Source organism: Harmonia axyridis, chromosome 3, assembly GCF_914767665.1.
Source record: "Harmonia axyridis chromosome 3, icHarAxyr1.1, whole genome shotgun sequence".
In the NCBI taxonomy this organism is placed as follows: domain Eukaryota; kingdom Metazoa; phylum Arthropoda; class Insecta; order Coleoptera; family Coccinellidae; genus Harmonia; species Harmonia axyridis.
In genome coordinates, this window is record NC_059503.1 from 10,793,316 (window position 1) to 10,821,252 (window position 27,937).

Sequence of the window (27,937 nt, forward strand, 5' to 3'; positions counted from 1 at the left end):
TAAGGAGTATTTCACATTTTTAGCGTTCATTTCCCCAACCGGTCAGTGTATCATATCTGCAATTTTCGAATTTTGAACCGGGAATAGTCTGAAACGATAATCTGTTGTTTAAAAGTGGCCCCAACATCGAACCTTGTGACACCCCGGAACTGAAATCACAGTATCAATGTTGACGTCAGAATTATAGATAATTCAAGCAGAATATCGAAAGAAATAAGGGAAGTCAGAAGATTTTGAGCACTTTATGCAATTCATTGATTTCCTCATATTTTCCCCAGATGGAAATGATACCAAACTGGCTGCTTCCTCCGATCACAACCTACTCATTTCCTATTCACAAGCACGTCAATTATCAAATTGTTATTCATCATCTAAACATCCCAATCTCTATCCATTTTCATTCCATGAAGTTCCCTACCCTGAACAAATCCATTTTCACGTGGAACTGCGTTCTGTGATGATCGCAATCCTATCAAGGAACATGTTCCATATGGTACCCATAGCAAGTAGTCATCGATCCATTATGTGAATTACATAGCACCTGAACCAAGTTGAGCAGAGAGGGAAAGATATTCTGCAAACAATTTTCCAGCCGTCAATCTGATAATAGTTATTGTTTTCCACTTACCGGAGCGTAGATAACGGTGGGATCTGCAGCCTGCGAATTTATATTCAATCCAGTGGGTGTCCCGAACTGTCGTACAACTTGATAGACGCAAGAATTTGTCGTTCTTTGTGCGTGAGATGTAGAAAATTGTGTTTCCTGAATCCCCACGGTGCTGTGAATCTACCGTTTTTACGTGTTGAGATGATAGTGTGTAAGAGAATGATTGCTAGGTAGCTTTCTTTGGACAGATGGCACCTCATGTTACACAGCACTTTGATATAGCCTACCGCTTTTTTGAACACTCTATCATAATGTCACAATATGTGTCATTATCGAATTTTGTGCCGGGAATGGTCTCAAACGCTAAGTTTGAATTCTCTGATGATGAATTCGTTATGATCCTCCGACAGACCTCATACATTGACACTCACTATCAGATATACCTAACAACTTGAAAATTTCATGGTGCTTCTGATCTCGAATAGCGCAGTTGAGTTCGTTAGTGAACAAAATCCGATAAGAAGATTTAGTTTTTAGTTTAGTTTTTATTTTTGTTTTAAAGGGGTGTTTTTTTTAGAGTAATAGAACTTTAAATTGCAATAAAAAAACGATGGATTATTCGATTGACATGAATTTTATTCATCCGCAAGATAATCTTGTGGCATTACATTTTAAATATGATTTCTGGCATATGACCACTAAGACTGGCTCGAATGTTGTCCAATCTGGACGTCCAATTTTCGATGACTTTTTCCAACATTTGTGACCGTATATCGGCAATAACACGGCGAATGTTGTCTTCCAAATGGTCAAGGGTTTGTGGCTTATCCGCATAGACCAATGACTTCACATAGCCCCACAGAAAGTAGTCTAGCGGTGTTAAATCACAAGATCTTGAAGGCTAATTCACAGGTCTAAAACGTGAAATTAGGCGGTCACCAAACGTGTCTTTCAATAAATCGAATGTGGCACGAGCTGTGTGACATGTTGCGCCGTCTTGTTGGAACCACAGCTCCTGGACATCATGGTTGTTCAATTCAGGAATGAAAAAATTAGTAATCATGGCTCTGTACCGATCACCATTGACTGTAACGTTCTGGCCATCATCGTTTTTGAAGAAGTACGGACCAATGATTCCACCAGCCCATAAAGCGCACCAAACAGTCAGTTTTTCTGGATGTAACGGTGTTTCGACATACACTTGAACTTCACTCCAAATGCGGCAGTTTTGTTTGTTGACGTAGCCATTCAACCAGAAGTGCGCTTCATCGCTAAACAAAATTCGCTTATGAAAATCGGGAACAACGGAACCATTATTTTCGAAATAAAATTCCACTATTTGCAAGCGTTGTTCAGGCGTGAGTCTATTCATGATGAATTGCCAAACCAAACTGAGAATAAATCACTTGACAGCTGTTAAATCGGTCGCCATCTTGAATATTAATGCGAACTCAAAGTTATACAGGGTGGCCACTTTTTCAATGGGATTGTATTGGTAACTTTTAAACCATAAGAGTTAGAAGGTCGGTTAAATGGAGAAAAAGTTGCATGCATAGAAGCATTATCAAGCAGTTCAAACAAATCTAGATTATCAGGGCCGGTTATTGAGATATCATAAAAAAAGTAAATTCTGTCATTTTGATTTTTCTTTTTTTCCCACTTTATTTCAAATATTATCGAAAAATGTTACAGGAATTTTTCATTCGACAATAAATCGTTCTCAATTTGACGTAATCAGATTTCGTATCCATCGTTTCGTGCTCTCTGGGACACCCTCAACCTCATTTTTTTCAATACGGACCTGTATATTTTATGACACTTTTCGAAATAACTTTTAACGCTGAATTCAACGAAATATCATACAATGTCATTCAAAGTTGATTTTCAGGTGATTTTGACCCTTATCCAATTTTCTTTGGGTCGGATCTGTAGTGAATGCAATTTATCAAAAACTGCTGTTAATAAAATAGTCAAGAGACGCGAATACAATGATTTAAAATTTGAATACCAAGCCTTGCAAAACTTATATCGTAATGATATCAAAATAAAGTTCGATTCTGGAACAAATGACAAATCCAATTCAATAGTGATTTCTCGCGAGAAGATTGAGAATGTATTAAATGGTATTCAAGAAGACGAAATAAGCAAATGTATAAGAAGTATGGGTTCCAGAACCGTTAAGTGCATTTTACAAAATGGTGGACAATACGAACACTTACTTCATTCATTTTCATTTACTTTCGAATAATCATTCGATTTTTCTTTCATTAAATGATAATTCGTTTAATTAGTAGGAATTGAAATATGTAAATAATTATTACTTGTTTCTTGATTTGATTCTGATATGTTCCATTTAGTTCAAGATGAGTAAGTTGATTTTCTCATCGAAATGTATTGCTTGTTAATTAAACTAAAGGTACCGAAATGTAATACAGATCCTACCCAAAGAAATTTGGATAAGGGTCAAAATCACCTGGAAATCAACTTTGAATGACATGACAGAATTTACTTTTCTTATGATATCTCAATAACCGGCCCTGATAATCTCAATTTGTTTGAACTTCTTGATAATGCTTCTATGCATGCAACTTTTTCTTCATTTGACCGACCCTCTAACCCTTATGGTTTAAAAGTTACCAATACAATCCCATTGAAAAAGTGGCCACCCTGTATACCTCGAAAAACAACACCCTTTAGTTTTTAGTTCAGTTTAAGTTTAGTTCAAGTTTTAGTTCAGTTTAAGTTTAGTTTCAGTTTTTAGTTCAGTTTAAGTGTAAGTTTAGTCTTAGTTTTCATTTAATCATCAAAACGTGTTGCATTGTAAGTCAAAATATACATATATAAGACAAATTCGTGATCCTCTTAGAACATGGAAAAGTCAACAATCACAAAAGCAGATTAAAATCTACAACTCATCAACAAAATAATACTTTTACTAATTGATTTTTGGATAATATTTTCAGATAGTTCGGAATTTTATTGAATAACTTGATGCACATATGGTGATACGATGATGATAAGCAGGTTCGTACGGAACTGATGCTTTCAATACACAAACATCTGATCGATAAAAACTTCTTTTCATCGGAAAAGAAAGACAAATGAGAAGGAATAGAAAAACATAATCAGTGAATGCTATTCTCTTATCACCTCCCATATAGGAACAATTCAATAAAGGATATGGATCGGTTCATCCTTGACGAAGCCAAGATGTTGAGGTCGAACAACCATCTCGGGAATACCCAAGAGAACCAAACGGGAGATTCGAGCATTTAAGAAAACGACCAGAAAGTGACACCACCTGATAGAGCAATCCTTCAGATTGCTTCCCACACTCAATTTATAATCCCCAGAGGAACAAGAAGCATCTTGTTCTGGTAGAGTATGTGCCTACTCAACGATTAACAGGCATCCCAGCAGAGTGATAAATAGACGTGAAGACAGTTAAACGTCACCTACATAAGTGTCCACCCCACAGTGACGTCAAACGAATGTTTCATCTCTTCCTTTTTGAAACAACATTCGTAAGCTATCTTCATTATTCATCAAGCAAATTTCGAATAGTAGCAGAAATTCACGTCGCTCGTGACAGAAGCTAAAATCAATTAATCTGTCTGAAAGGATGGCATCCAGTTCAAACTGGAGGTGAAAATTTCCAGTAGTTTTTTTCCCCAGTTGACAAGGGAGTTTATGCTCATTCGAATCATAATTCGAAATTTTTTTATGTCAGTTGCATTCAAAAAAATCCGTGTGTTCAAAGAGCGTTCCTGGAAATGGTGAAATGTGTTCGTTTGATCCTTTGCATGCCTTTCATAGGAAAAAATGTGTTTTCTATGCTTGCATAAAAAGGAAGGCATGTTCATTCCGTTTTCGATTTATGGCTTGAAGGGAGCCATTTTCAGTATGAAAGTTTGAATTTCTCATTGCCGTTCATGCGATGATAATCCAACAGCTGATGCTGGAAAGGTCTATCCACTTTTTGAAGTATCCTCCTCTTTCAAATTGATCAACTTCTCTTCATCTCATTTGAAAGTATATACAATTTCATCATATCTTTGGATTTTAGTTTTTTTTTTTCAGAAATCAAAGAGAGCCATCAGAAATTTATTTACGACTGCTCCAGGAATAATTTTTTTTCAACCATGATACTTGATACAAAGAAATAATAATATTTCGTTGTATAATGGTGTTCATAAACTGAACTACTACCTAATAGGTGGTAGCGATAGAATTCGAATTTTATGGTTACCTTTGAGAATCAACCTCAAGAAATTCTTTCTAACGGGTGTTTTTTTTCGAGGTATATAACTTTAAGTTGGCATTACTGTTCAAGATGGCGACCGATTTGACAGCCGTCAAGTGATTTCTTCTCAGTTTGGTTTGGCAATTCATCATGAATATACTCACGCCTGAACAACACTTGCAAAGAGTGCAATTTCATTTCAAAAATAATGGTTCTGTGCGGAATACGTATCGCGCCCTACGTCCATTTTATTTTGTTTAGCGATGAAGCGCACTTGTGGTTGAATGGCTACGTCAACAAACAAAACTGCCGCATTTGGAGTGAAGCTAATTCTCAAGTGTATGTCGAAACACTGTCACATCCAGAAAAACTGACTGTTTGGTGCGCTTTATGGGCTGGTGGAATCATTGGTCCGTACTTCTTCAAAAACGATGATGGCCAGAACGTTACAGTCAATGGTGATCGGTATAGAGCCATGATTACTTACTTTTTCATTCCTGAAATGAACAACCATGATGTCCAGGAGCTGTGGTTCCAACAAGACGGCGCAACATATCACACAGCTCGTGCCACAATCGATTTATTGAAAGACACGTTTGGTGACCGCCTAATTTCACGTTTTGGACCTGTGAATTGGCCTCCAAGATCTTGTGATTTAACACCGCTAGACTACTTTATGTGAGGCTATGTAAAGTCATTGGTCTATGCAGATAAGCCACAAACCCTTGACCAGTTGGAAGACAACATTTGCCGTGTTATTGCCGATATACTGCCACAAATGTTGGAAAAAGTAATCGAAAATTGGACGTCCAGATTGGACTACATCCGAGCCAGCCGTGGCGGTCATATGCCAGAAATCATATTTAAAATGTAATGCCACAAGATTATCTTGCGGATAAATAAAATTCATGTCAATCGAATAATTCATCGTTGTTTTATTGCAATTTAAAGTTCTATAGCTCTAAAAAAAACACCCTTTATATTGAAGTGATGCAATAATTGGAAGTAACTTTTCAATTAATAATAAAATGTATCCAAAATAAGTTGGATTCTAAATTCTAAATTTTCTGAGTACGCTGTAGGCTGAAACATCTCCAATAATGTGAGAAAAACAATATTTTGAAAGTATGACCCATCAAAATAACAAATAGGTGGTTCCCACCAATAAAATCCTATATTATGAAAGCAATGAAAGTGAAAAATGAAAAAATAACACTAGAGGAGAAAAAACAACTCGATTATACTCTGAAAAACCCAACTCGATGGATAACATATGTTCGAACAACCAGAAACGCAAAGATCAAAGAAGACAACGTCAACGCTTAAACAAAATTTCCGAATACTAACCTTGTATATGAATCATCTTAAGTTTCAACTCAAAGCCTTGAATTCGTATGAAACGAGCAGTAAGCAATGATAGGAAGTCATGATGTATCTGCAGAATAAACAAACTCCACTCAGTTTTATGAACTATAAATTAGATGAGATGAAGGTGAGAGATAAATCATGTACAAGTAGCAGATTTATGTGAGTATAACGTAACGGTTAAATGTACTATGTAAGAATCGACTACCATTTCTGCGGACACATATTGTAAATTTGCTCTGCTAGGGTATTTAAGTTATATCATATCTCCGGTTCCATATAACAGTTGTTGAAAGTCTTATTGTATTTCTATATACAGGCTCCTGCAACAATGTCGCGGTGCTCCAAATCTCTAGTTGGAAAAGAGATAAAAATCTACTTTACCTATTACATAATAAAAATATTTTCGGTCAAACAAGGTGATTACAATTTTTCCTGAAAAGACTTCAATGTAAAACCTACTTTTTTTCACATTTTCGGTTTACATCTCCACAATGAAAGATATTTCATCAAAATATTGATGGTTCTCGAGATGCTACATAAGCGTACACCACACCTTGCTTCCGCCGTTTTTTACTCCGAAATTCGAGGCTTTATTGTAAAAAACTGGTTAAACATGTATGATTCAAAGTATTGTCCATCGCTGGCCACTGCTTCCTCCCATCTTTTGGGCAGTGTACTAATCCCGCGGTGAAAAAACTGGTAATCTTTTGAAGCGATCCACGAATCGATCCAGTTTTTTACTTCTTCATGAGACCGGAAGTGATGGTCAGCCAGGCCGTGTGCCATTGATCGAAACAAGTGATAGTCACAGGGAGCAAGGTCTGAAAAAAACGTCAGGTGAGGTAGCACTTCCCATTTCAATTAACGTTTTCAAGCATGTCTGGACCACTTTCGCAACATTGGGTCGAGCATTGTCATACTGCAAAACCACTTCATCATGTCTCTCGTTTGTATTGCGGCCGTTTGTCTTGCAATGCTCGGCTCAAACGTATTGATTGAGTTCGATAACGGTCGCTTGTCATTGTTTCAGTCGGTTTTAACAACTCATAAAACACTACGCCGAGTTGGTCCCACCAAATACTGAGCATGACCTTGGAACCGTGAAGATTCGGTTCGGCCTCGACGTGAAAGAATGGCCGGGTTATCCCCATGATTTTTCGCGCTTGGGATTATCGTAATGAAACCATTATTCGTCTCCAGACACAATGCGATGCCGAGATCCCTTCCGCCTTGGTCTGGCAAGCAGCTATTCACAAGCAAACAAACGCCGTTCAACATATCTCGGCTTCAACTCGTACACCACCCAATTTCTTTGTTTCTGTATAATTCCCATAATTTTCAGGCGTTTTAAAATAGCTTGCTGTGTCACTCCCAATGATCCTGCCAATTTTTGTTGCATTTGACACGAGTCTTGATCAATGCATCTTCGAAAATCTTCTCTCTTCCTCTGCGATGCTGGTCTTCGACGTCAAAATCACCGCTCTTGAAGCGTTGAAACCACTCTCGGCACGTTCTTTCACTATTAGCGACCTAACCATAGGTTTTTGAGAGCAATATATGAGCCTCAGCCGCAGATTTCTTTATATTAAAGCAGAAAATTAAAGCCTCCCGCAAATGACGAGTATTTGGCTGGTAAGCTAACATGTTTAATCGAGAATGACTTTATGAGGCAGACACAAATCGACTTTGCCCTATACAAGAGTTCTAGTACTGAGCCTTATTTGGTATTACTTTCAAATTTGTCCACAATACAATGAATAGTCAGTTGATTTACTGAATAGTGTCGTACATGAATTATTCTAGAATTCTTTCAGTGGACAATTTCTAGGAGTCGTCGAAGTGTGTATTTTTCATGATGAAATGGCATAATTAACTGAACACAAATTTATGTCCTGTCCAAACAAAAAAAGTAATTATCCATTTCATTTGCATATTAAAACCAACAAAACTCCCAATCCTCGAACTTCAAATGATAAATACCCACTTGTCCCTAACTATATCGCAGTTTTCGAAGTTCCTACGATAAATTGTCTATAGAGGGGAATTCACTAAACCAAAACTGAAATTAATAAAAGTTAAGATGAGTGAAAAAAATCGCGAGAATGATGAAGCGAATATTTTTATTTAACAAGGCTCTTGGGCACGTCCAGACACAATGTAAATTTATCATCATTAAATTTTTATGGATACTGCGCAAAGAAAATAGATACAACAAAAGAAGTTATTAATTCTTTCTCGCTTACTAGGGGAGAACCGCGACGAAACTTTTCCTTAGCAGAAGGGCACTATATTTGGATAATATTCGGCTTCGTTGAATCTGTTTATCTTTTTCTTCGATGGGTAATTCCTCATTGTTAGTAAAATATTCAATTCTCCTGTTTGCTTCCAAGGATATTCGTCATTTACACGTGGGTATTTTTTTATTCTCCGATATTACCAAAATGTCAAAGTCTCCATTATCTCTTTCCATAACTATTAAAAAGGAATAAATTCCGTCAGATTGGATGTTAACGATAAATTCGAAGAAAAATATGTTCCAACATTGACAAATTATTATTTCTCGAGGACATGTCAGACTTGAAATTAAAGAGTGTTCCTTAACATGAAGATTGTAATGCCTATAAACATGTAGATGGTATTCAAAGCCAAATGATTGATGATGATTATTTTTGGGTCATTTTTTCCAATAATGAACTGCCGAATCGTTTGTCGGGAAAAGTAGAGCCTACGCAATATTCAATGTGCTTTTGAAGTACAATCTTGAATAAAATGAGAAAATAATATGACTTTCGTACAATGTTCGATTTTTTCTTTCCCACTCAAAATCTCAACGTTTTGAAAGTTCATGGATCAAATCACTGAAAAAAAGATATACAGCGTATTTTTAAATACCAAAAATTTTGAGAGATGTTAACTCGACGAAAATCTAAGGATAACATTACAATATCTTTTTAATGTTTATTTCAATTCATCATCAACAAATGTATGCTTTATGTGTGGTTGGGCTTATAGTTTTACTAAATTACTATATTCCTTCAGATCGATTAGTAGAAATCAATATTCAGGAATGAATCATACCTAATCTCTAGACTTTTCCTTCAGATTCAAATTCATGAATCATACCACAGTTTTTTTTTAGGTTGGAAAGCGATGGCGATCGAAATAGTTATTTATAATACAAGTGCAGAAGGCATTGATATTCTTCCACGAGTTCAAAATTCAAAAACGAGCCACGAAGTGGCGAGTTTTGGAATGAACGAGTGGTAGAATGAGCCTTCTGTACGAGTATTATACATTATTTTATCTAATTCATTGCATTTTCATTGAAATTAATGAAATATTTCCATAAATATAATTTAGTGCTTTTTGCATTGAAAAATGTTGGTTGGCAGAACTGATTTCTTTAAGGCAAATTGATGAATTGACAGATAAAGCCGTGGCGGAAAGTTCGGAGTGCCAACATAGAATAATAAAATATAACCATGAAAACTGTGCGTTTCTGATATATTCGCGCACGATTTTGTTCTACAAGATGTGGAAGAATGAACGGAATAACCACAGAATTAGAGAAATATTTTTAATACGTAGTGCTCATGTATAATAAGGTAAATTTTTTTTCTTCCCCATCTAGAGTTATGAAGCACTGTTGCAAATCATGTTAAATCTTGAAATTTTCAAGATTGTACAGTATTCACCCCGTATTCGCCATAAAAACAAATTCTAATATCCTCGAAGAGTGGAACCATTAGAGTTGTGGAACATCCTCTCAAGAGTTATTTCTGACGTTTTCAATTGAATGAATATTTTATGAGTCATTTCGCCGTATGGTTGATGTTTTTCCTTTTATGTAACATTTTCAACAAGTGGCTCTGTAGTACACAACGTAATGGGAATAATTTAATTCACGTCCAAAACTCGCATTGCTACGTGACAAAATCATCATTTTACTACGCTGCCAGCAAGCAACACAATAAACTAAATTTCACGTTAGAATTTTCCATTTCTAGGGTAATGGACTTGAATATTTGAATATGCATAGGGAAAGGAATTCTCATCATTTCTCTTTCGTACCCCTGGGTATGAAGCCTCTTTTTTTACGTGAAATGGATAGAATGAACCAAACGTTTTCTGCAGCTCGTGGGACGGAACCAAACGAAATGATTTGTTATTTGAAGAGCTCAATTTATAGGGGCGAATTCGTCTACTTGTTCGCTAAATCAAGAGTGTAAGATGAATTATTTCGCGGTTTTAGGGGTTTTATAAAATGTATCGTTCTCATGAAATGCTTCTTCTCGTTTTCTTCAGGATTTATATTCCATGAGGAAGTTCCCATCCGTACAGAAACTTCATAGAACTAGTGAAAATTACACTTTTACGATTATGTACAATTTCTAGGGCTTATAGTATTTGTAAAATTAATGTTCTTCGATATTAAAATTACTCATGAGCCCTTGAATTTGATTTTCTTCAATACTCACAACAAATACGTTTCACTTTTTTGATGTTCAAGTGTAACACGTAACTTACATGCTTTTTGAATTGCTTCTCAAAACCATGAAAATTTCAAGTGGGAGTAATTTTTTTTTTAAATTCCTTAGGAGTTACTCAATGAGTCACATGCCTCAATAAGGTCAGAACTAATTGACACAATTTTTGAAATGTGAGAAACCTGAAAGAGCTACTTAACTTTGTATCGAAACCATTAGATATCATTACCATAATAAAATAGTGGAAATTTGAATAAATTTTGTTTAATATCAACTTTTTTTGTTGTTCTCAACTTCGACTATTCCATATTTTTTTAAATCGATACTAAAAATATCGTGATAGTAAAACTGCTATCAGGCACTCTAATATTTTTCGAAATAATAATTTTTGGAAAGCTATATACCATAGAAATGATTCAAAAGCCCAATTTCATTGGTCTACCAAGCGTGGTGTGGGCAAAGTGCCGTGAGAAATAATATTTCCCACAGTATGAGCAATACATACAATACATACATAAAAATCAAGTACCTACTTTCAGAGGTATTTTCCCGATGTTCATTACTATTACCTCACATTTTCAAAAGTTTGTTTTCGACGAATATTCAGTTTTATAAATAAAATCAAATTCAGCCAATTCTTTCCAATTAGCCATGTGGATTTCAACAAATTCAATCCATGTTTCTTTGATTAACCTAATCCAACGAAACAGTGTGAGAGGAAACATACAAACTATTTCAGGATTTCTCAGTGGTCTTTTTAAAGCTCATTTAATGTGATGAAAACCCAGAATTGAAACATTCTCCTTCAAGCTTCTCTGGGCTGCATAGTAAATAAGAAAGTCTCCCACTTTATAGTCGCCCTGGAAACCAACTAACAAGAACATTCTGCATCTTCTGTGTTTTCAAGTTGAATTTAATTCATTGAAGTGACCCAGCCACTTTCTGGAGCCAAAAATACGGGTTTATCTTCAACTTCTTTTCTAATAGGGTTAGACTTTTCAATTTATTTCATCAGCTATATACAAGGTGATTCACCGCGATGGCCTATTAGACGTTCCTGGAAAATCTCAATTTGTGCTGAAAATTTGCATTTTGGGGTTTGAGACAATGATCACTGTCCCTAAAATATTTTCAGATCTCTACAACTTCCGGTTAGACCGAAAACATACTACTTCTTCCTTATTTCAAATGGCTTACCCAGTATATTATTGCATCATTAGATAGCTTTTTGACGACAATTTCAGCAATATGCCAATATGCCATACCTTGAGTGAAAACTCAACGGTTCATGTGTTAATAGGATTCTTATGAGAAAAATGGTGGCGATGAATATTCACGTTTTTTTGAATTTTTCGGCAGAAAAAGGTTTTGTCGAAAACAAATGTTTTTTTCGATTCTGCAAATACATAATTTTATAAGACTGTTTGCGGTTTGGACCTAAAATGTACAGGGTGATCATAAGAATATCATGAACTTGGACAACTCAAATTCATCAAAACTCAAGATTTTCAAACTATAACCTATATTTTTTATTCATTCGATTCTATATTCAAAAATAATGGGAGTTACTTCAGCAAACTCTTTACCTAAAATTAATACTTCAAGTGTTATCGAGAAAGAACCTTAAAGAAGTAAAAACCGCAATTCCTCACTGTGTGGAATAGTCTGTGTCAGAAAGAAACTGAAATGTTGGGATAACTAAATTTTACTAATTTTTCGTTGGAATTGTTGAGATTGTTTCATTTCTGTAATCCACAGATCTTCATTAAAAAAATTCACCAAAAGCCAAATTTTCATAGGTAATTGCACAAGTGCATCAAAATTACCGATAATTTTGCATGACAGCGTGTTGTCATAAAAACTGCATGAGTTCATTTTCATTTTTGGAGAAAGAGCCCGACACCGAAGGTGGAGGGCTCTTTCTCCAAAAATGAAAATGACCGAATGCAGTTTTTCAAGGAAAACACGCTGGAATGCGAAATTATCCGGTCATTTTGATGCACGAGTGTAATTCGGGGGAATATTTCCCGAATAAACTGTTACATCAATTGTCAAACTGGTGTAGAATGGAATTGCCATAGATTCTAACTGTGTAAGATGCATAGAAACTATGCATCTATGAACAGAACAATTATCGCAGTGCAGTTTCGCTTCCTACAATGCAATTATCGCTGTAATTTTCGATAATTGTTCTCCAGATACATAGAATTTTTGACAGGAGGGAAATATTCATAAAAAGTTCCTGACGCCAAGTATTTGCTTCTCTTGAATTTACTTCACTCGACTTGATCGAATTTGAGGTGTCATTTGTGACGTTTACTAAAATATGCCTACTGCCGTGCTAGAATGTGAAATTTAAATATGTATAAAATTGAATTAACCTCAAAGTGACGATAACGACGAAAAATTATACACTGATCATCTTATCCACAAGCGGAAATTAATTAATTAAGTTAATTGGGTTGGAATGTGACGATCGTTCCTCTAAAACGCAAGCTTCCAGATAGTATAATGATCAATTCATTTCATTCTACTCACCTTCGATCCAAAAATATCTTGTTAATGCTCGATAAATTTCTAATTTCAACATCGAATGGTATTATCTGGAATGTTGATATCTTTAATTTCGTTGAACCCTCGTTGTGTATATTCTGCTAATTTATTTTGAGCTGTGTCCTTCTATGTGCATATACAGTTCACCGAATAAAATAAATTTTCAAAGTTAGATGAAATGAAAATAAATCCCAATGCATTGAATAGGGTTTTTTGATTTTTTCACATTTCTTATCTAATTTTTATTGTAGGTTATGACATTTAATCTGAATTACCTCTCAAGTTAACGGTTTCTACACCTTGTATCGTGACAAATTGATCTGATATTCTTCTGTGCCTCCGTAGACTACAGAATAAAACTTCGTCTTTTCAGAAATTTTTTTGGTCTGATGCACAGACTACTGTAGAAAGCATCCTGAGGAGCTGATTCTCATCCTAATTTCAAATTAAAATTTGATATGAATGGATAAACTTGAGGAGAGCATTTCGGTAGAAAATGTTCCTTCTTGCTCGAAGAATTTCCTACTGGATATTCTGCGTCATCCTATCATCTAAGACCACTCTCAGAAATTTTCGAAATTGTATGAATATATTTTATTAGTTACTAACGCTACTAACTTTCCAACTTCGACTTTATCCAGTGATTAAAGTGGAGTTTCACTTCTTAGACTCAAGGTTATTTTATTCATACTCATAAATTAAATGGCATTGCTTCAAAAGGGATTCCTGCTTTTATTCGACATAGTCGATATGAATTCTCTGAAATGCTGAAAATTAGAATGAGCAAAGCCCGTCTCTTTTTATCTGAATAATGAATTATATATCAATTTGCAGATTTCCCTAGAAGCTATAGTTTTCAGAAAATTTGTGCTCGAAGCAGCAATAGAACTCAGACATATTAGTCCAATTGAAAAGTCCCCGGTTTGATGCACAGATGGCGGTGCTAGTATTAAATCCATATGATTTTTAGTTAGTAACAACCTTCAAACGATACGTGTCAAAATTTAGTTTCTGAGATATTGCGTTGTGAATGTAGCTATTTTTGTTATTTGAAAAGAGATGGAAAAAAAGAATTTCGTGTGCTGATAAAATATTGTTTTTTAAGGAAAAAATACAGTTGGAGTAAAATCTTGGCTTGATGAAGAGTTTCCGAGGTCTGCACCAGGAAAATCAACCATCATTGATTGGTATGCTAAGTTCAAACGTGGTGAAATGAGCTTTGTAGACGGCTAACGCAGTGAATGCCCAAAAGAGGCTGTCACCGTCAGCTGGCAAGGTTATGGCATCAATTTACTGGGATTCGCAAGGTATAATATTCATTGATTACCTCCAAAAGAGCCAGACCATCAACATCGATTGTTATATAGCGTTATTGTATAGTTTAAAGGATGAAATCGTCCCCATTTGAAGTAAAAAAGGTGCAGTTTCATCAAGACAATGCGTCGTGTCACAAATCAATGAAAACAATGGCAAAATTCCATGAATTGGGCTTCGAATTGCTTATGCATCCACCGTATTCGCCAGATCTGGCCTCCAGCGTCTTTTTCCTGCTCTCAGACCTCAAAAGAATGCACGCTGGAAAGAAATTTAGCGCCAATGAAGAAGTAATCGCCGAAACTGAGGCCTATTTTGAAGTAAAAGACAAATCGTACCACAAAAATGGTATCGAAAAGTTGGAAGATCGCTATAATAGCTGTATCGCCCTCGAAGGCAACTATGTTGAATAAAAAATCTAATTTTGCCAAAAAAATGTGTTTTACTATGGTAGACTTTTCAATTGGCCAATTACAATATTTATTATGGGCAAATGAGTTACCACTTCTGAGAATTAGGTAATTGAAAATATTTCGATTCGTAACTGATATAAAAAGTCTTAATTTACTGACTGGATAAACGTAATCTTACCCTTGTTTATACGAGTTAATGCCGTTTTTAAACGTCAAAACGGGATGGAATAATAATTAGAAATAATAAACCGTAATATTGGGCTTAATTATTTCAAACCCTGGAACAACCCCCAAATGGCAGGCATTTCTCAACAACGGGAAATCCATAGTTGATCAAATTACTTCATTCTCAGTTCAAATGACACAATCAAACTTCCATTATTGTTGTCAGTTCCACACAGACTTGTGGGAACTGGGAACTTTATACAAAGGAAATGTTCCGTTGAGCCCCTTCAATTAAAGATGAGTAAAAATTGAATTATTCCACGATTAGTTTATTCAAGTTTGAGACGATCCATATGCCCTAATGAAACTGGGAATCATTTTCTTATTTATGGGACTGTAATTTGTCTTTTCTGGGACCAGGAATTTATCACAGAGATAATGGAGTTAATGTTGAAGGAAAACAATCTGGGAAGGAAGTTTGAAATTGTTCAGATGAAAACGTTTCGCATTCAAGTTTTTAATGAGGACCTATCGCTTCCTGTAACGAGTTTTTTTCTACTAAAACGGATTTTTAGGATACCAAGAGATCCCAGAGGGGATGGGAATATAATCATCATACGAAAAAATTTTACTAAATAAGTCCCAGACCTAACCAGTAATAACACATTTTTTTCACTTTATTCGTCTACCTAAGTCATCTCTAAGTGTGATAACTGTACAATAACGCTCCTCCAATTTTTCAATACCTTCTCTGTAGAAAGATTCGTCCTTGCTTTCGAAATAGACTTCGATTTCAACCTCGGCGATCACTTCTTCATTACAGATATGTTTCTTTTCTCTGGAACATTCTTTTCAGTTCTTCATGAGGCCAGTAATCACATTGACATTAATTCTCATCAATTAGCAATTACTGTGAGCAAATCTCAGAGTAATAAACATAGATAGAGGGAGTATACGTCATTTTCAGTGAGCAAATTTTGTGCCAAACATGAACTATCAAATTTGACTTAAGGTGCGCGGAAATGATAACATATCAGTGATACGGTATTTCACTCAATTCGCGAGTTTCTCCACAAAAAACGCACCTCTTATGTCTCATAGTGAATGTACGTTTCATATTATTACAAAATATTTTGAAATAAATACCTTAATATATCAGAAATTCAGAAAATAAACTTCAAGCACGCCAAACACCGTGAAACAACCGATGACACTAGGAGAGCAAAAGTTGCCAAACCTTGGATTTCAGCAGGTTGATACAGAAAATAATAAATATTCTGCTCATTATAAATTCGACAAGTAGGCAAAATATCGAATTCCAAATATTCAAATTTGCATATTTAATGGGGAATCACTCAAAAAATATATTTCATTCAGTATAATATACATTCATAACGATACAGTAAAATTCTGGATTTGAAAATATATCACAATCCGACAACTTAATCTAACCATGTTGGGGACATGTAAAAATTGCGTATACTCCCTCAATCTATGTTTATTACTGTATGCATGACACTAATTGTATATAATGGTAATTCAAAGTGGCCAGTTGATAAGTGAGTTGTAGCTCCAACAATTAAAAATACTAAAGGAATTAGAAGTCGCATAAGTTTCTCTGAAAAATTTTTTTTTCAATTGAGTCGAACTGTGGTGTTTTCTCAACTTTATATTCTTGTTGTTTCTGTTGTGTTAAATTATTTTATTAATTTTGTAATTGAATTTATTCCTCTTGTTTTAAGAACTTGGCGAATTTTCTTGAGTAAAAAGAACGTTGAGACGAGGAAACATATCGAATTCAATAAACAATATACAAACCAACGAGAAAATTGGCATTATTAAATTTGCAATGAGAGTTCTGTTTAGTATCGCTATACCTATCTTTCCCTCATAATATTGATAGGGAAGCAATTATAACTTCGAATATTAACGCTTAAATTAATTTCGAATGTAATCTGCAATCATTCATGTTAGTGAACTTTTAACTAAAATGACAGAATTTGTCGTCCGCAATAACCATCAATAAATCTAATTGCTAACAGAAATTCAACTGATTGACCCGACCCTCATTATAGATATACATAAATTATTGAATATGATGCAAATTTCCGGTCAGTTCAAATGTAATTATTCAAAATGTTGGTTGGTAGGGGAAATATGAAAATGCCTGCAACTATTACGGTTGAACTGTGATCAATCAGCTTAGAGGCAAAGTCAAACTTGGCGTTAACAGGGCTTGGAGTATTTTCGTATTTTTGTCAAATAACCCACTCTACGCCACTGCTTTATCTTTCACCCAACGTAGCGGTACTTCTACATAGACGATATGATACATTTCTATTTCCTCAGTCATAGGTAATTTGATTTATTGATTTAAATTCAATATTTGTAACTATGAAAGATAATTTTTTTGACTAAATTAAAATATGTACTGCTAGTATCATTCTAAACTAAATACTCATACCAGTTTAAAAATTGAATTTCCATCCAAAAATCGTTATATCTCCTGAATTATTCGTCACAGACCCCTCAAATAAGAACGTTTTTTGACCATCGGGTTCTGATTTGTTGCATAGTATAGTTTCAAGGGCGTAGCTTACGTCCAGGAGAAGATGCAGCCTCAATAATTTCATCCATTTTTTTTTTCGAAAATTTCATATTTTTACCTATAATTTCTGAAATAATGCTCTAATCGCCAAACTGCAAGCATTTTTCTGATGTACATAGTCGAATCAATCATTCTCATGAAGGAATTTTTATTTTTTTTCAATATTCTGAGGGAAAATTTTACGAAAATTTTTCGGCAAAAATTTTTTCAGGTGAGATCGTAATTCGGCTAATCAGGGATCGTCAATTCTGGCACCGCTTCCCAATTTTACGTAGACCTAACAGTTTCGAGGAAATAGGAACTCGAAATTTGGGAAAAAATTGAATTTCCATCCAAAAATCGTTATATCTCCTAAATTTATATCTCCGCTAATACTGATGATAGAGCTCTGAAATTAAAACAATCACTTTTTTACATTGAATCCAGTGGCGTGCTCGTCTTTTTAACACGGTTTTTAATAACAAAGCTATGACCTAAAGTTATGTTTTTTCAAATAGTTATGCTATATTTTTGTGCCATATTATGAAAACAAAATTTTTCCTGATTTCAAAAATATATAACATCTTATGGTTTGTTTCAATATAAATAATAGAAAATTGTAACTCACCTAAATGATAACAATGTTAACTCTAACTCACAATTTTCACACCTCAACTAATAACTATCAGACACCGTTGTCAAAATAGGTACGCGACCGCAAAACGAAAATTAAGAAGAAAAAGGAGGCTATCCTAAAATAAAATTCCCAAAACGAATTTGTGCTTCAATACAGCTGATTAACGGACACTCGCGGAAATCGATGCGCAGATGCTAAAAAAAGATGCAGTTGTTTATACCTCAGGTCGGTCCGTCGATGAGCTCCAATGTTTATAATAAATTCTGGACCAGTCAATAGTTTTCACGTAAGTCTGTCAACAACAAAGCATCGTGAATCGTTACTTTTGAGGGATTGCAGGTTTCCTTTTGATAGGGACCGACTGAATTCTAGATTATGACAGATTTCCGTACACATTTTTATCGACTTTGTGTAATTAGCATAAGAATTCACTTGAGCTAATGTTTATACAGATATTTAACAAAGAATAAGTGATGACTCGCTTGGGATACTGAAGATTATGTTGGGCCAAACATAATAGACTTGATCAACATCACGAGTTGATGTTAGGAGCGAAATATTTTGAACTTTATTTCCTGTTGTGTACCTATTCATCATTAATTTTCAATATTTATTACGTCACTCAATAAGTAGCAGGCTTGGCTTAGAATTGGTATCGCCATACCACTTTTGAGGTGGTGAACTTAAATAAAAAACAACAAGTATGTACTTCGAAATTAGTCCTAGTACCCACAATAACTACATAACAGGCCAATTGAAAAGTCCCCGGTCTACCTAGTAAAACCGATTTTTTTGTCAAAATTCGATTTTATTATTCAACATAGCTGCCTTCGAGGGCGATAGAGCGATTATAGCGATCTTCCAACTTTTCGATACCATTTTTGTAGTACGATTTGTCTTTCGCTTCAAAATAGCCCTAAGTTTCGGCGATTACTTCTTCATTGGCGCTTAATTTCTTTCCATCAAGCATTCCTTCGAGGTCTGAGAACAGGAAAAAGTTGCTGGGGGCCAGAGCTGGCGAATACGGTGGATGCAGAAGCAATTCGAAGCGCAATTCATGCAATTTTGCCATTGTTTTCATTGATTTGTGACACGGCGCATTGTCTTGATGAAACAGCACCTTTTTTTTCTTCAAATGGGGCTGTTTTTTAACGATTTAATCAATAATTGCTGTTGATGGTCTGGCCCTTTTGAAGGTAATCAATGAATATTATACCTTCTGCATCCCAGAATACTGATTCCATAACCTTGCCAGCTGACTGTTGTGTTTTTCCTCGCTTTGGATTCGGTTCATCGTGTGCAGTCTACTCAGCGGACAGTCGATTGGACTCCGGAGTTAAATGATGGAGCCATGTTTCATCCTTTATCACATACCGACGCAAAAATTCAGGTTAATTGCAATTAAACAGCTTCAAACACTGCTCAGAATCATTAACACGTTGTTGCTTTTGATGGAGTGTGAGCTCGCGCAGCACCCATTTTGCACACACCTTTCTCATGTAAATATTCGTGAATGATATGATGTACACGTTAAGATGATATCTTCACAATGTCTGCTATCTCGATCAACTCCACTTTACGGTCATTCGAAATTATTTTGTGAATTTTTTTGATTTTTTGTTGGCAGCCTCTTTGGGGCATCCACTGCATTCGCGTCTTCGATGCTCATTTCACCACATTTAAACTTAGCATACCAATCAATGATGGTTGATTTTCCTCGTGCAGACCCCGGAAACTCTTCATCAAGCCAAGATTTTGCTCAAACTGTATTTTTTACCTTCAAAAAGCAATATTTCATCAGCACACGAAATTCTTTTTTTCCATCTTTTTTCAAATAACAAAAGTAGCCACACTCATAACGCAATATCTCACAAACTAATGGTTTGACTGCTGTCAAATTTTGACACGTATCGTTTCAAGGTTGGTATTAACTAAAAATCATGTGGATTTGTACTAGCACCGCCATCTGTGCATCAGATCGGGGACTTTTCAATTGGCCTAATACATTCGCAAATATGCAAATTGGTCATGGAAAATTTCGTAAAAACATTATGATGCTGCAACGACCGTTTGACTGATATTGTTTTTCATCGTTAATGACATACCTTCCTCTTTGAAATTAAATAAACATCCTTTTGATTTCTCTTGAAATAAACTCTTTTTTTTTCAATATCAAAATGAAACCACTTATTGAAATATCCTACCTATATAATTTCCTCTTTCGAGGGAAGTACATTAACAAACTACAGTCACAGTCATGTGGCTGTTTCAGAGCAGTTTTAGTAGAAAAGGTTGCCCTAAATTAAATCAAACCAAATTTTCCACTCATATCTTACAAGGAAAGCAACAAACTAAGAACCAAGGAAAATGTTTTATTTATAATCTCATGCAATTTAATTATATTTTCTTTTAATGCTTCATCTTGAAATTTTGCCTTACGAAGAATTCCTATGGAATAAGAGCACATATCCTGAAATTTTCCAGGATCACGGTAGATATTTTCTGAAAAGGTGTAATTTCCTTTTGACATATCCTCGTATCTAACACAAAATCAGCTCCAAAGCTCATTATAGAAGCGCCATGCTCCAACATTTCTGTAGATAGTTTTGCAGTATCGACACCTTTACTGAGGAGACAAAATGGATTAAGACCGCATTCTGCATCATTGATGATAGTAAAACTAAAAAGCGTTTCCCATAGAGGTACAATTATATCAAATAGTTTTATCATGTGAATTTTCATACACTGCCAATCGGATGCAGCGTTCTGATAAATGAGAAGTAGAATCCTTTTGTTCTCATCAAAGCAACGTCTTCTTCTTTTATTCAGTGTTGTACCATTTATTATATTTTCAATATCATGTAGTGTTTCATTAGCTAGTTTACCAATTTTCAATCTATTATAGCCCATTAGACCTCTCACGAAGGGCTCAATGTTGTGCATTAAATCTGAGAATAAACGAGCAAAAAATATTGGATCTTCTTGCAGATATACTAGTGTATTATTAATATTAACTTTCGGGAAATCTTCTAATTTTTGGAATCTCTCATAATTTTCGGCCGAACTCTGAAATCAAAGCAATGCATTTATTTCTATTTTTGGATAAAATACACTTCGCCAATAAATTAACACTCCACTAAAAATTTAGCAGAAGTATAAGACATATTTTCGTCAAAACTACCCCATTTGGACTTTTTTTATGAATTTTTACAAATTCCTGGTGTGGCAATTACAGCCAGTTTTTTTCATAAAATTTGTAACACTCTGTAGATAGTTGAATGTTCAATGAAGGTTGGAAAACGATATGGCTGAAGTGTAAGTTTAATTTCAACTTGATAATGTAACAGTTATACTCTACAGAGTATTACAAATTTTATGAAAAAAACAGGTTATAATTGCAACATCAGGTATTCATAAAATATCAGTTTTTATAAGTATATATTCAAGAGAAATTAACCTATCGGTCAAAAAAACGTCCAACTCTGGTAGTTCTGAAGAAAATGTAACTTATAATTTTAGTCGTTCCTCGTTAGCTCAGTTGGTAGAGGGACGGACTAGTGATTCGGAGGTTGCGGGTTCGAATCTCACCCGGGGAGGTACTTTTTCCAGAATTGAAAATTTGTCTGCATGCCGCAAAACTATTTTCTTGTAACTTATAATTTTGCCTAGTTTCTAGTGGTGCGTTAATTTTTTGACGAAGTGTAGGTATTTATCTACTATAGGGTAAAACAGGGAAACATGACGCGGTGGGAGAGAAGACGCAATTCGATAATTCGCGTTTTTGGTACACGCAGCGCCTGTTGCCCAAGACAGGTGCATACAGACGGTTTACTCTTGCCGTTCGAAAAAAATCATGTTGAAAGTGAGATATACTTACAAGATATTTGGAGATATAGTAGGTAAGTACCTGAAAAGATTGCAAAGTGTTTAGTTTGATCCACTATTAATTAGAAATCCGCTAAAAGTCGACGATCTGACGAATTTAGTGTGAAGTTGGGTTATTATAAAAGCTATATTCACTAAGTTATCTATCTTTCGGAACTTTCTGTAACCTAAACAGGTGCGTCATCTATCCCATGGGTTTGGGACAGATGACGTATGATATTTCGGGACAGATGACGCATAATATTTTTTTATTTTCAGACCCAAAATCCCTACTATTTTCAAAAAGAAATCCCACTTTGAGCATTCGAAAGGCCAAAGATGTATCCATGTCCCGAGCTGAAAGGATGAACAAAGAAGGACGAATAAATATTTTGAGCTTTTGTCTGCACAAAACTTGACTGATTGCAGATAAAAAAAAAGATTGGTGAGGAAAAAAGTAGGAAACCGTAGGAAGAATAAAATTTCAGAAGAAATAATTTGAAAAACATCACAAAAGACATACCCAAAAGCTGATGACAAACAACCTTACTAGAATAAAACGTGTAAAACGACATTTGGTAAGTTCTTCCTCTGAAGAAAATGGTGCGATGGAAAACGATTCCATAGACGACGAAACTTTTGACGAAAATGAATGCTTAGGTTGCTTGGAGCGCTACGAAACTACCAAATCTACAGTGGAATGGATTCAGTACGTGGAGTGACTCAGGTGGCTTTATGACAAGTGCAAATCCTTTTAAAAACTACTGTATACCCTGTGGGAATAAAACAATTGCCGAAAAATAATCATGTTATATTGAGCCCCTTGAGCAATCTCTCCCAAACCCAATGCGTCGTTTCACCCATGGGATGCGGAAGAGATTGCCAAAATCAGAATTTTGTATTTTATTTTATTTTTGAAAAATGTTTGAGTTTTTTTCATGTTTATGTTATAATATAAAAGAATAATAACCAAAGAATTATTTATGATTTTAGGACCACGATCAATAGATTTCCGGCGCATTTCATTAAAGGTGCGTCATCTCTCCCTGTTTTCCTAAAAACCTTGATATTGACTTTCCATTCACAATTTATGTATGGAAAATTCAAAAGAAGTAAATATTCCTTACCTCAGTCGAGATGATTGCACAAATAGTGAGCAGAAAAACTTTGGCAACCATTTCATAAATCAAACAATTCTATGGAAACTTTATGTTCATTTAAGATATAAATTTTTTATCGAGTAACATCACCTGATTATTATTCCATACAATATCCAATAGTCTCAACCAATAGATATAACTTTGTGATTTTAGATTCGATATGAAAGCGTAATTGAAAAGAAATAGTTCAAATCTGTTAGCCGAAACTAAAGTATCAATGTATTAATATGTATAATTTGCTATATGAGACCATTATTGAATTTTCCCAATATAATTTGATTGCATAGTCGTTAAAAAAAATTTGACTACAATTTCCTCTTATCGCAGTCACTAATGATTAATAAATCTTCAATCACTTTCATTTTCTGCCTAATTTCAGAATAGGATCTTTATCAGGGTGGCCATGATTTTTTCATGATAATGGGTATATCATTTTCCAATTAATTTGCAATTAGTTCATTAAATCTTACAGGATAAATGGATTGGATTAATTGAAAGTTGAAATTTTGATTAGAATTTTAAACTAAAATCCAGAGAATAATAATAAAAATATTCGAATTCCAACATGAATTCACCATTTACCGAAACAGGACATGGTTACTTCGTCACTTAAGTGGGCACAGATGACACCAACAGTGCCCTTTCACTTTTTTTTCTCGTTAGAACCAAGCTTCAAAAGGTGAGTGTCAAAATTCCGGAACATAGAGCTCTGGATCGAGATATTGGATGTAGATTATTCTACCCTAACACAACATTTGTATAAAGCTTGATATTATTATTTTAATATTCACACAAGATTTGAACTCAGTTGAATATGTTGTAATATGTTCTTGTTTTTCGATATCTAGGGTGTTTACTTTTAAAAGGACCTAACTTCAAAGAGAGATCATAGAAGTTATTTGCAACAAAAAATGTTATATAACACATGGTCGAAATGTTGATGTTTATTCTTTAATTTAACATTTCTTGATGTCCCGAAATATTTCCATAAGTTTTTCTAGACTGACTGAATCGAATTTGAGAACGAATTCTACAAACGAAATGAGTGGTTCCGATAATGAGCATTCAAAAAGGATCAATTAAGAATTAGTACCTGCGATAAGGAATTATTTTGATGAATTAATAATTTAATGATCATATTCTTGGGAATAGTTCACCATTCGTCTCAAAAATATCACATATCGATTCATCAATATTTCGGAAACATCTGAATAATTCACACCAAAATCTATTTGACTGAAACTTTCATCTCCAAGAAAAATCTGAATATTAAATGCTATTTATATTTACTAGTCTCCTTAAGCGATAAGAAATTTATTTCTTCAATGAATATACAGTTTCCACATTTTTTCATCCATAGTAGACCAAAAAATGATTGCCAAAGGTTTTCTGATCACAATTTGTATCTTCTTCACGACTGAGGTAAGAATATCGTTCTCCAAACTATTCATTCATATTTTCATTCGATTTTAGGGAAAATTGTAGAAAAATGCCATTCCTATTTTATCTTCATTTCGAACATCATCAAAAGAATAGAGAAAACTACAATTTTTTTTTCATTCCAGATTTTTGCCGAAAATTATGACCGATATAGAGATTTAGAAGATTTCACAAGAATTAATATCAATGAAACACTTGTATATCTGCAAGAAGATCCAATTTTTTTTACTCGTTTATTCTCAGATTTAATGCACAACATTGAGCCCTTCGTCAGAGGTCTAATGGGCTATAATAGATTGAAAATTGGTGAAGTGGCCAATGAAACACTACACAGTATTATAATTATAACAAATGGTACATCATTGAATAGGAAAAGAAGACGATGCATTGATGAGAATAAAAAAATTCTATTCCTAGTTTATCAGAACGCTGTATCCGATTGGCAGTGTATGAAAATTCACGTGGTGAAGTTTTTTGACATAATTTTACCTCTTTGGCAAACGCTTTTCAGTTTTACCATCATACATGATACAGAGTGCTGGTTTCTACCTTTTTGTCTGCTCAGCAAAGGTTACGACGTTGCAAAACTCTCTGCACAAATGTTAGCGCATAGTGCTTCTATAATAAAGTTAGGAGCTGACTTTCTGCTGGATACGAGGGTTTGTCAAAAGGATATTTTACCTTTCAACAAAATTTCTACAGTGATCCTAGAAAACATCAAAGTTTGTACACTTATTTAATGAGGATATTATCCTAATAAGACATGGAGACATTGGAAAAATTTGTCTGTTCGTTCATTTAAATATTTCCTATTCACAACCTGAAAATCAAATGAACTACACTGAAAGTGCACAAAAGCACAAATAAAACAGTTTTTTGTTGCTTGCCTTTTTACTGTATACAAGTATTTGCAATACAAGAAAAATCCTTGATTAGAATTGGAATATCCATAATATTAAAAAGCTGAAATGAACAGATGTTGATCAAAGGAAACAAATTTTTTATAGCCCAGTTTTATATGTCTCAGCCGTTTATTTTCGATGATATCAGATTTTTCAGAGAAAAAGCCATAAAACATAAATTAAACCAAATTCAAATCAGAACGAAATTTCAATTTTCATGGTACAGAATTTAATCTTATATACGACGGACAGATTTGAATTTGAGGATGTTATTCACATCAGTGAATCAAATCTTATCCTTGGAGATGACCTCTTCGGCTCAAAATTCGAAAAATACAGACACTGTGATGGAATGAGCATTCGATTTGGATAATGAGCGTTCAAAAAGGATTGAAGAGCAATTAACTATTAGTACCTGCGATAAGGAATTATTTTAACGATTGAGTAATTTAATGATCATTCTTGGGAATAGTTCATCAGTTGTCCCAATAATATCAGATATCAGTCATATCACTACATCAATACTTCTGATAAATCTGAATAATTCAAAGTAAAATCTATTTTACTGTGACTAAAACCCTCATCACCATTTAAAATCTGGATATTAAATGTTATTTATCTCCAATAGCCTGATAAATCAAAAAAATCCATTTCTTCAATGAGTATAAAATTTATATTGTATTGTTTGAACCAAAGTGGACCAAAAAATGATTGTCAAAGATTTTCTAATCTCAATTTGTATCTTCTACACAACTGAGGTAAGAAATTATACCATTTTCTGAATTTTTCATTCAAATGTTCATTCAATTTTAGGGAAAATTGTAGAAGGAAAATCAATAATGTCATTTCTTTATTATAGTTATTTTTATTTTGAACATCATCGAAAGAATAGAGAAAAAAACATTATTTTTCTCATTTCAGGTTTCTGCCGAAAATTATGACCGATATCCAAATTTAGAAGATTTTCCAAAAGTAAATATCAATCAAACACTAGTATATCTGCAAGAAGATCCAATTTTTTTTACTCGTTTATTCTCGGATGTGTTCAGAAACATTGAGCCCTTCGTTAGAGGTCTAATGGGCTATAATAGATTGAAAATTGGTGAACTGGTCAATGAAACACTACACAGTATTGTAAATATAACAAATGGTACTTCATTGAATAGGAGAAGAAGCCGATGCATTGATGAGAATAAAAAAATTCTACTCCTCGTTTATCAGAGTGCTGTATCCGATTGGCAGTGTATGAAAATCCACGTGGTGAAGTTTTTTGACATAATTGTGGCTCTTTGGCAAACGCTTTTCAGTTTTACCATCATACATGATACAGAGTGCTGGTTTCTACCTTTCTGTGTGCTCACCAAAGGTTTCGATGCTGCAAAACTCTCTGCCGAGATGGTGGCGCATGGTGCTTCTATAATAAAGTTTGGTGCTGATTTTGTGCTGCATACAAGGTTTTGTCAAAAAAATATTTCCCCTTTCGTGAAAATTTCTACAGTGATCCTAGAGAACATCAAAATTTGTACTGTTATTCCATAAGAATGCTTTCCTAATAAGCATGGAGAAAGTGACAAAATTGGTCTGTACATGCACTTAAATATTTTCGATCCATAACCTGAAACTCAAATATGCTAAATCAAATTAACTAAATTGCATGAAAAAACAAATAAAACAATTTTTTGGATGCTTGCCTTTTTACTGTATTAAAGTATTGATAATACCAGAAAAAAGTTGAAAATTTCTGGGATATCCATAATACTTGAAGGCTAGTTCATCGAACGAAAGAAATTCTGAGAATACCACAATGATATGTCTTAGGTTTTTATTTTCGATATCATATATTTCAGAAGAGACGCCATAAAACTAAAATATACTGATGAATTAAATCAAATCATGAAATCAAATAGGAAATTATAATGACTTATTATCATTTTCTTGATAGAAATAACATTCATAACTTACAATTTTTGTTGAATAGTCTCAATATTTTTGATATTCTGAATATTCATTCCATCGAATTATCTATCGAATTTTTGAAAAATGGTCAACCCTTCCGATAGATTCTGAAAACATTTTACTTTTTCCAAAAAATAATTGAGTTTTCCTCAGGTTCACCTACCAAATTTTTTAAATATTCATTCATCCAAAAATTTATGAAATTCATATAAACCTAGAGGTAATGAACATTAATCAACAT

The 27,937-nt window shown here is 34.3% G+C and overlaps 4 protein-coding genes across 6 annotated transcripts in view; 2 read left to right on the forward strand and 2 right to left on the reverse strand.

Moving 5' to 3' along the window:
• LOC123676812 (probable G-protein coupled receptor No18) overlaps positions 1-18,655 on the reverse strand; it is a 174,346-nt gene extending 155,691 nt beyond the window's left edge. For both annotated transcript variants that reach the window (XM_045613042.1, XM_045613039.1), the window contains exon 1: positions 18,366-18,655. The gene's annotated coding sequence lies outside the window, so the exon portion shown is untranslated. The remainder of the gene's footprint in view (positions 1-18,365) is intronic.
• Positions 18,656-20,733: 2,078 nt separating this feature from the next.
• LOC123676814 lies at positions 20,734-23,727 on the reverse strand. 2 transcript variants are annotated; one of them, XM_045613044.1, is made up of 3 exons: positions 23,366-23,727; positions 22,252-22,281; positions 20,734-21,440 (listed from the first exon to the last, which is right to left on the reverse strand). In XM_045613044.1, the coding sequence occupies exons 1-3, from the start codon at positions 23,414-23,416 to the stop codon at positions 20,823-20,825; spliced, it is 699 nt and encodes a 232-aa protein (XP_045469000.1). In that variant the 5' UTR covers positions 23,417-23,727; the 3' UTR covers positions 20,734-20,822. The 2 variants fall into 2 exon arrangements, with proteins under 2 accessions (XP_045469000.1, XP_045469001.1); XM_045613045.1 differs by lacking the exon at positions 22,252-22,281 and having other exon boundaries at positions 23,366-23,710.
• A 550-nt stretch (positions 23,728-24,277) lies between these two features.
• On the forward strand, positions 24,278-25,663 carry LOC123676815. The gene is made up of 2 exons (XM_045613046.1): positions 24,278-24,820; positions 24,964-25,663. The coding sequence occupies exons 1-2, from the start codon at positions 24,770-24,772 to the stop codon at positions 25,576-25,578; spliced, it is 666 nt and encodes a 221-aa protein (XP_045469002.1). The 5' UTR covers positions 24,278-24,769; the 3' UTR covers positions 25,579-25,663.
• A 629-nt stretch (positions 25,664-26,292) lies between these two features.
• LOC123676817 lies at positions 26,293-27,437 on the forward strand. The gene is made up of 2 exons (XM_045613048.1): positions 26,293-26,498; positions 26,662-27,437. Exons 1-2 carry the CDS (start codon positions 26,448-26,450, stop codon positions 27,277-27,279), a joined length of 669 nt encoding a protein of 222 aa, XP_045469004.1. The 5' UTR covers positions 26,293-26,447; the 3' UTR covers positions 27,280-27,437.
• Positions 27,438-27,937: the final 500 nt, after the last annotated feature.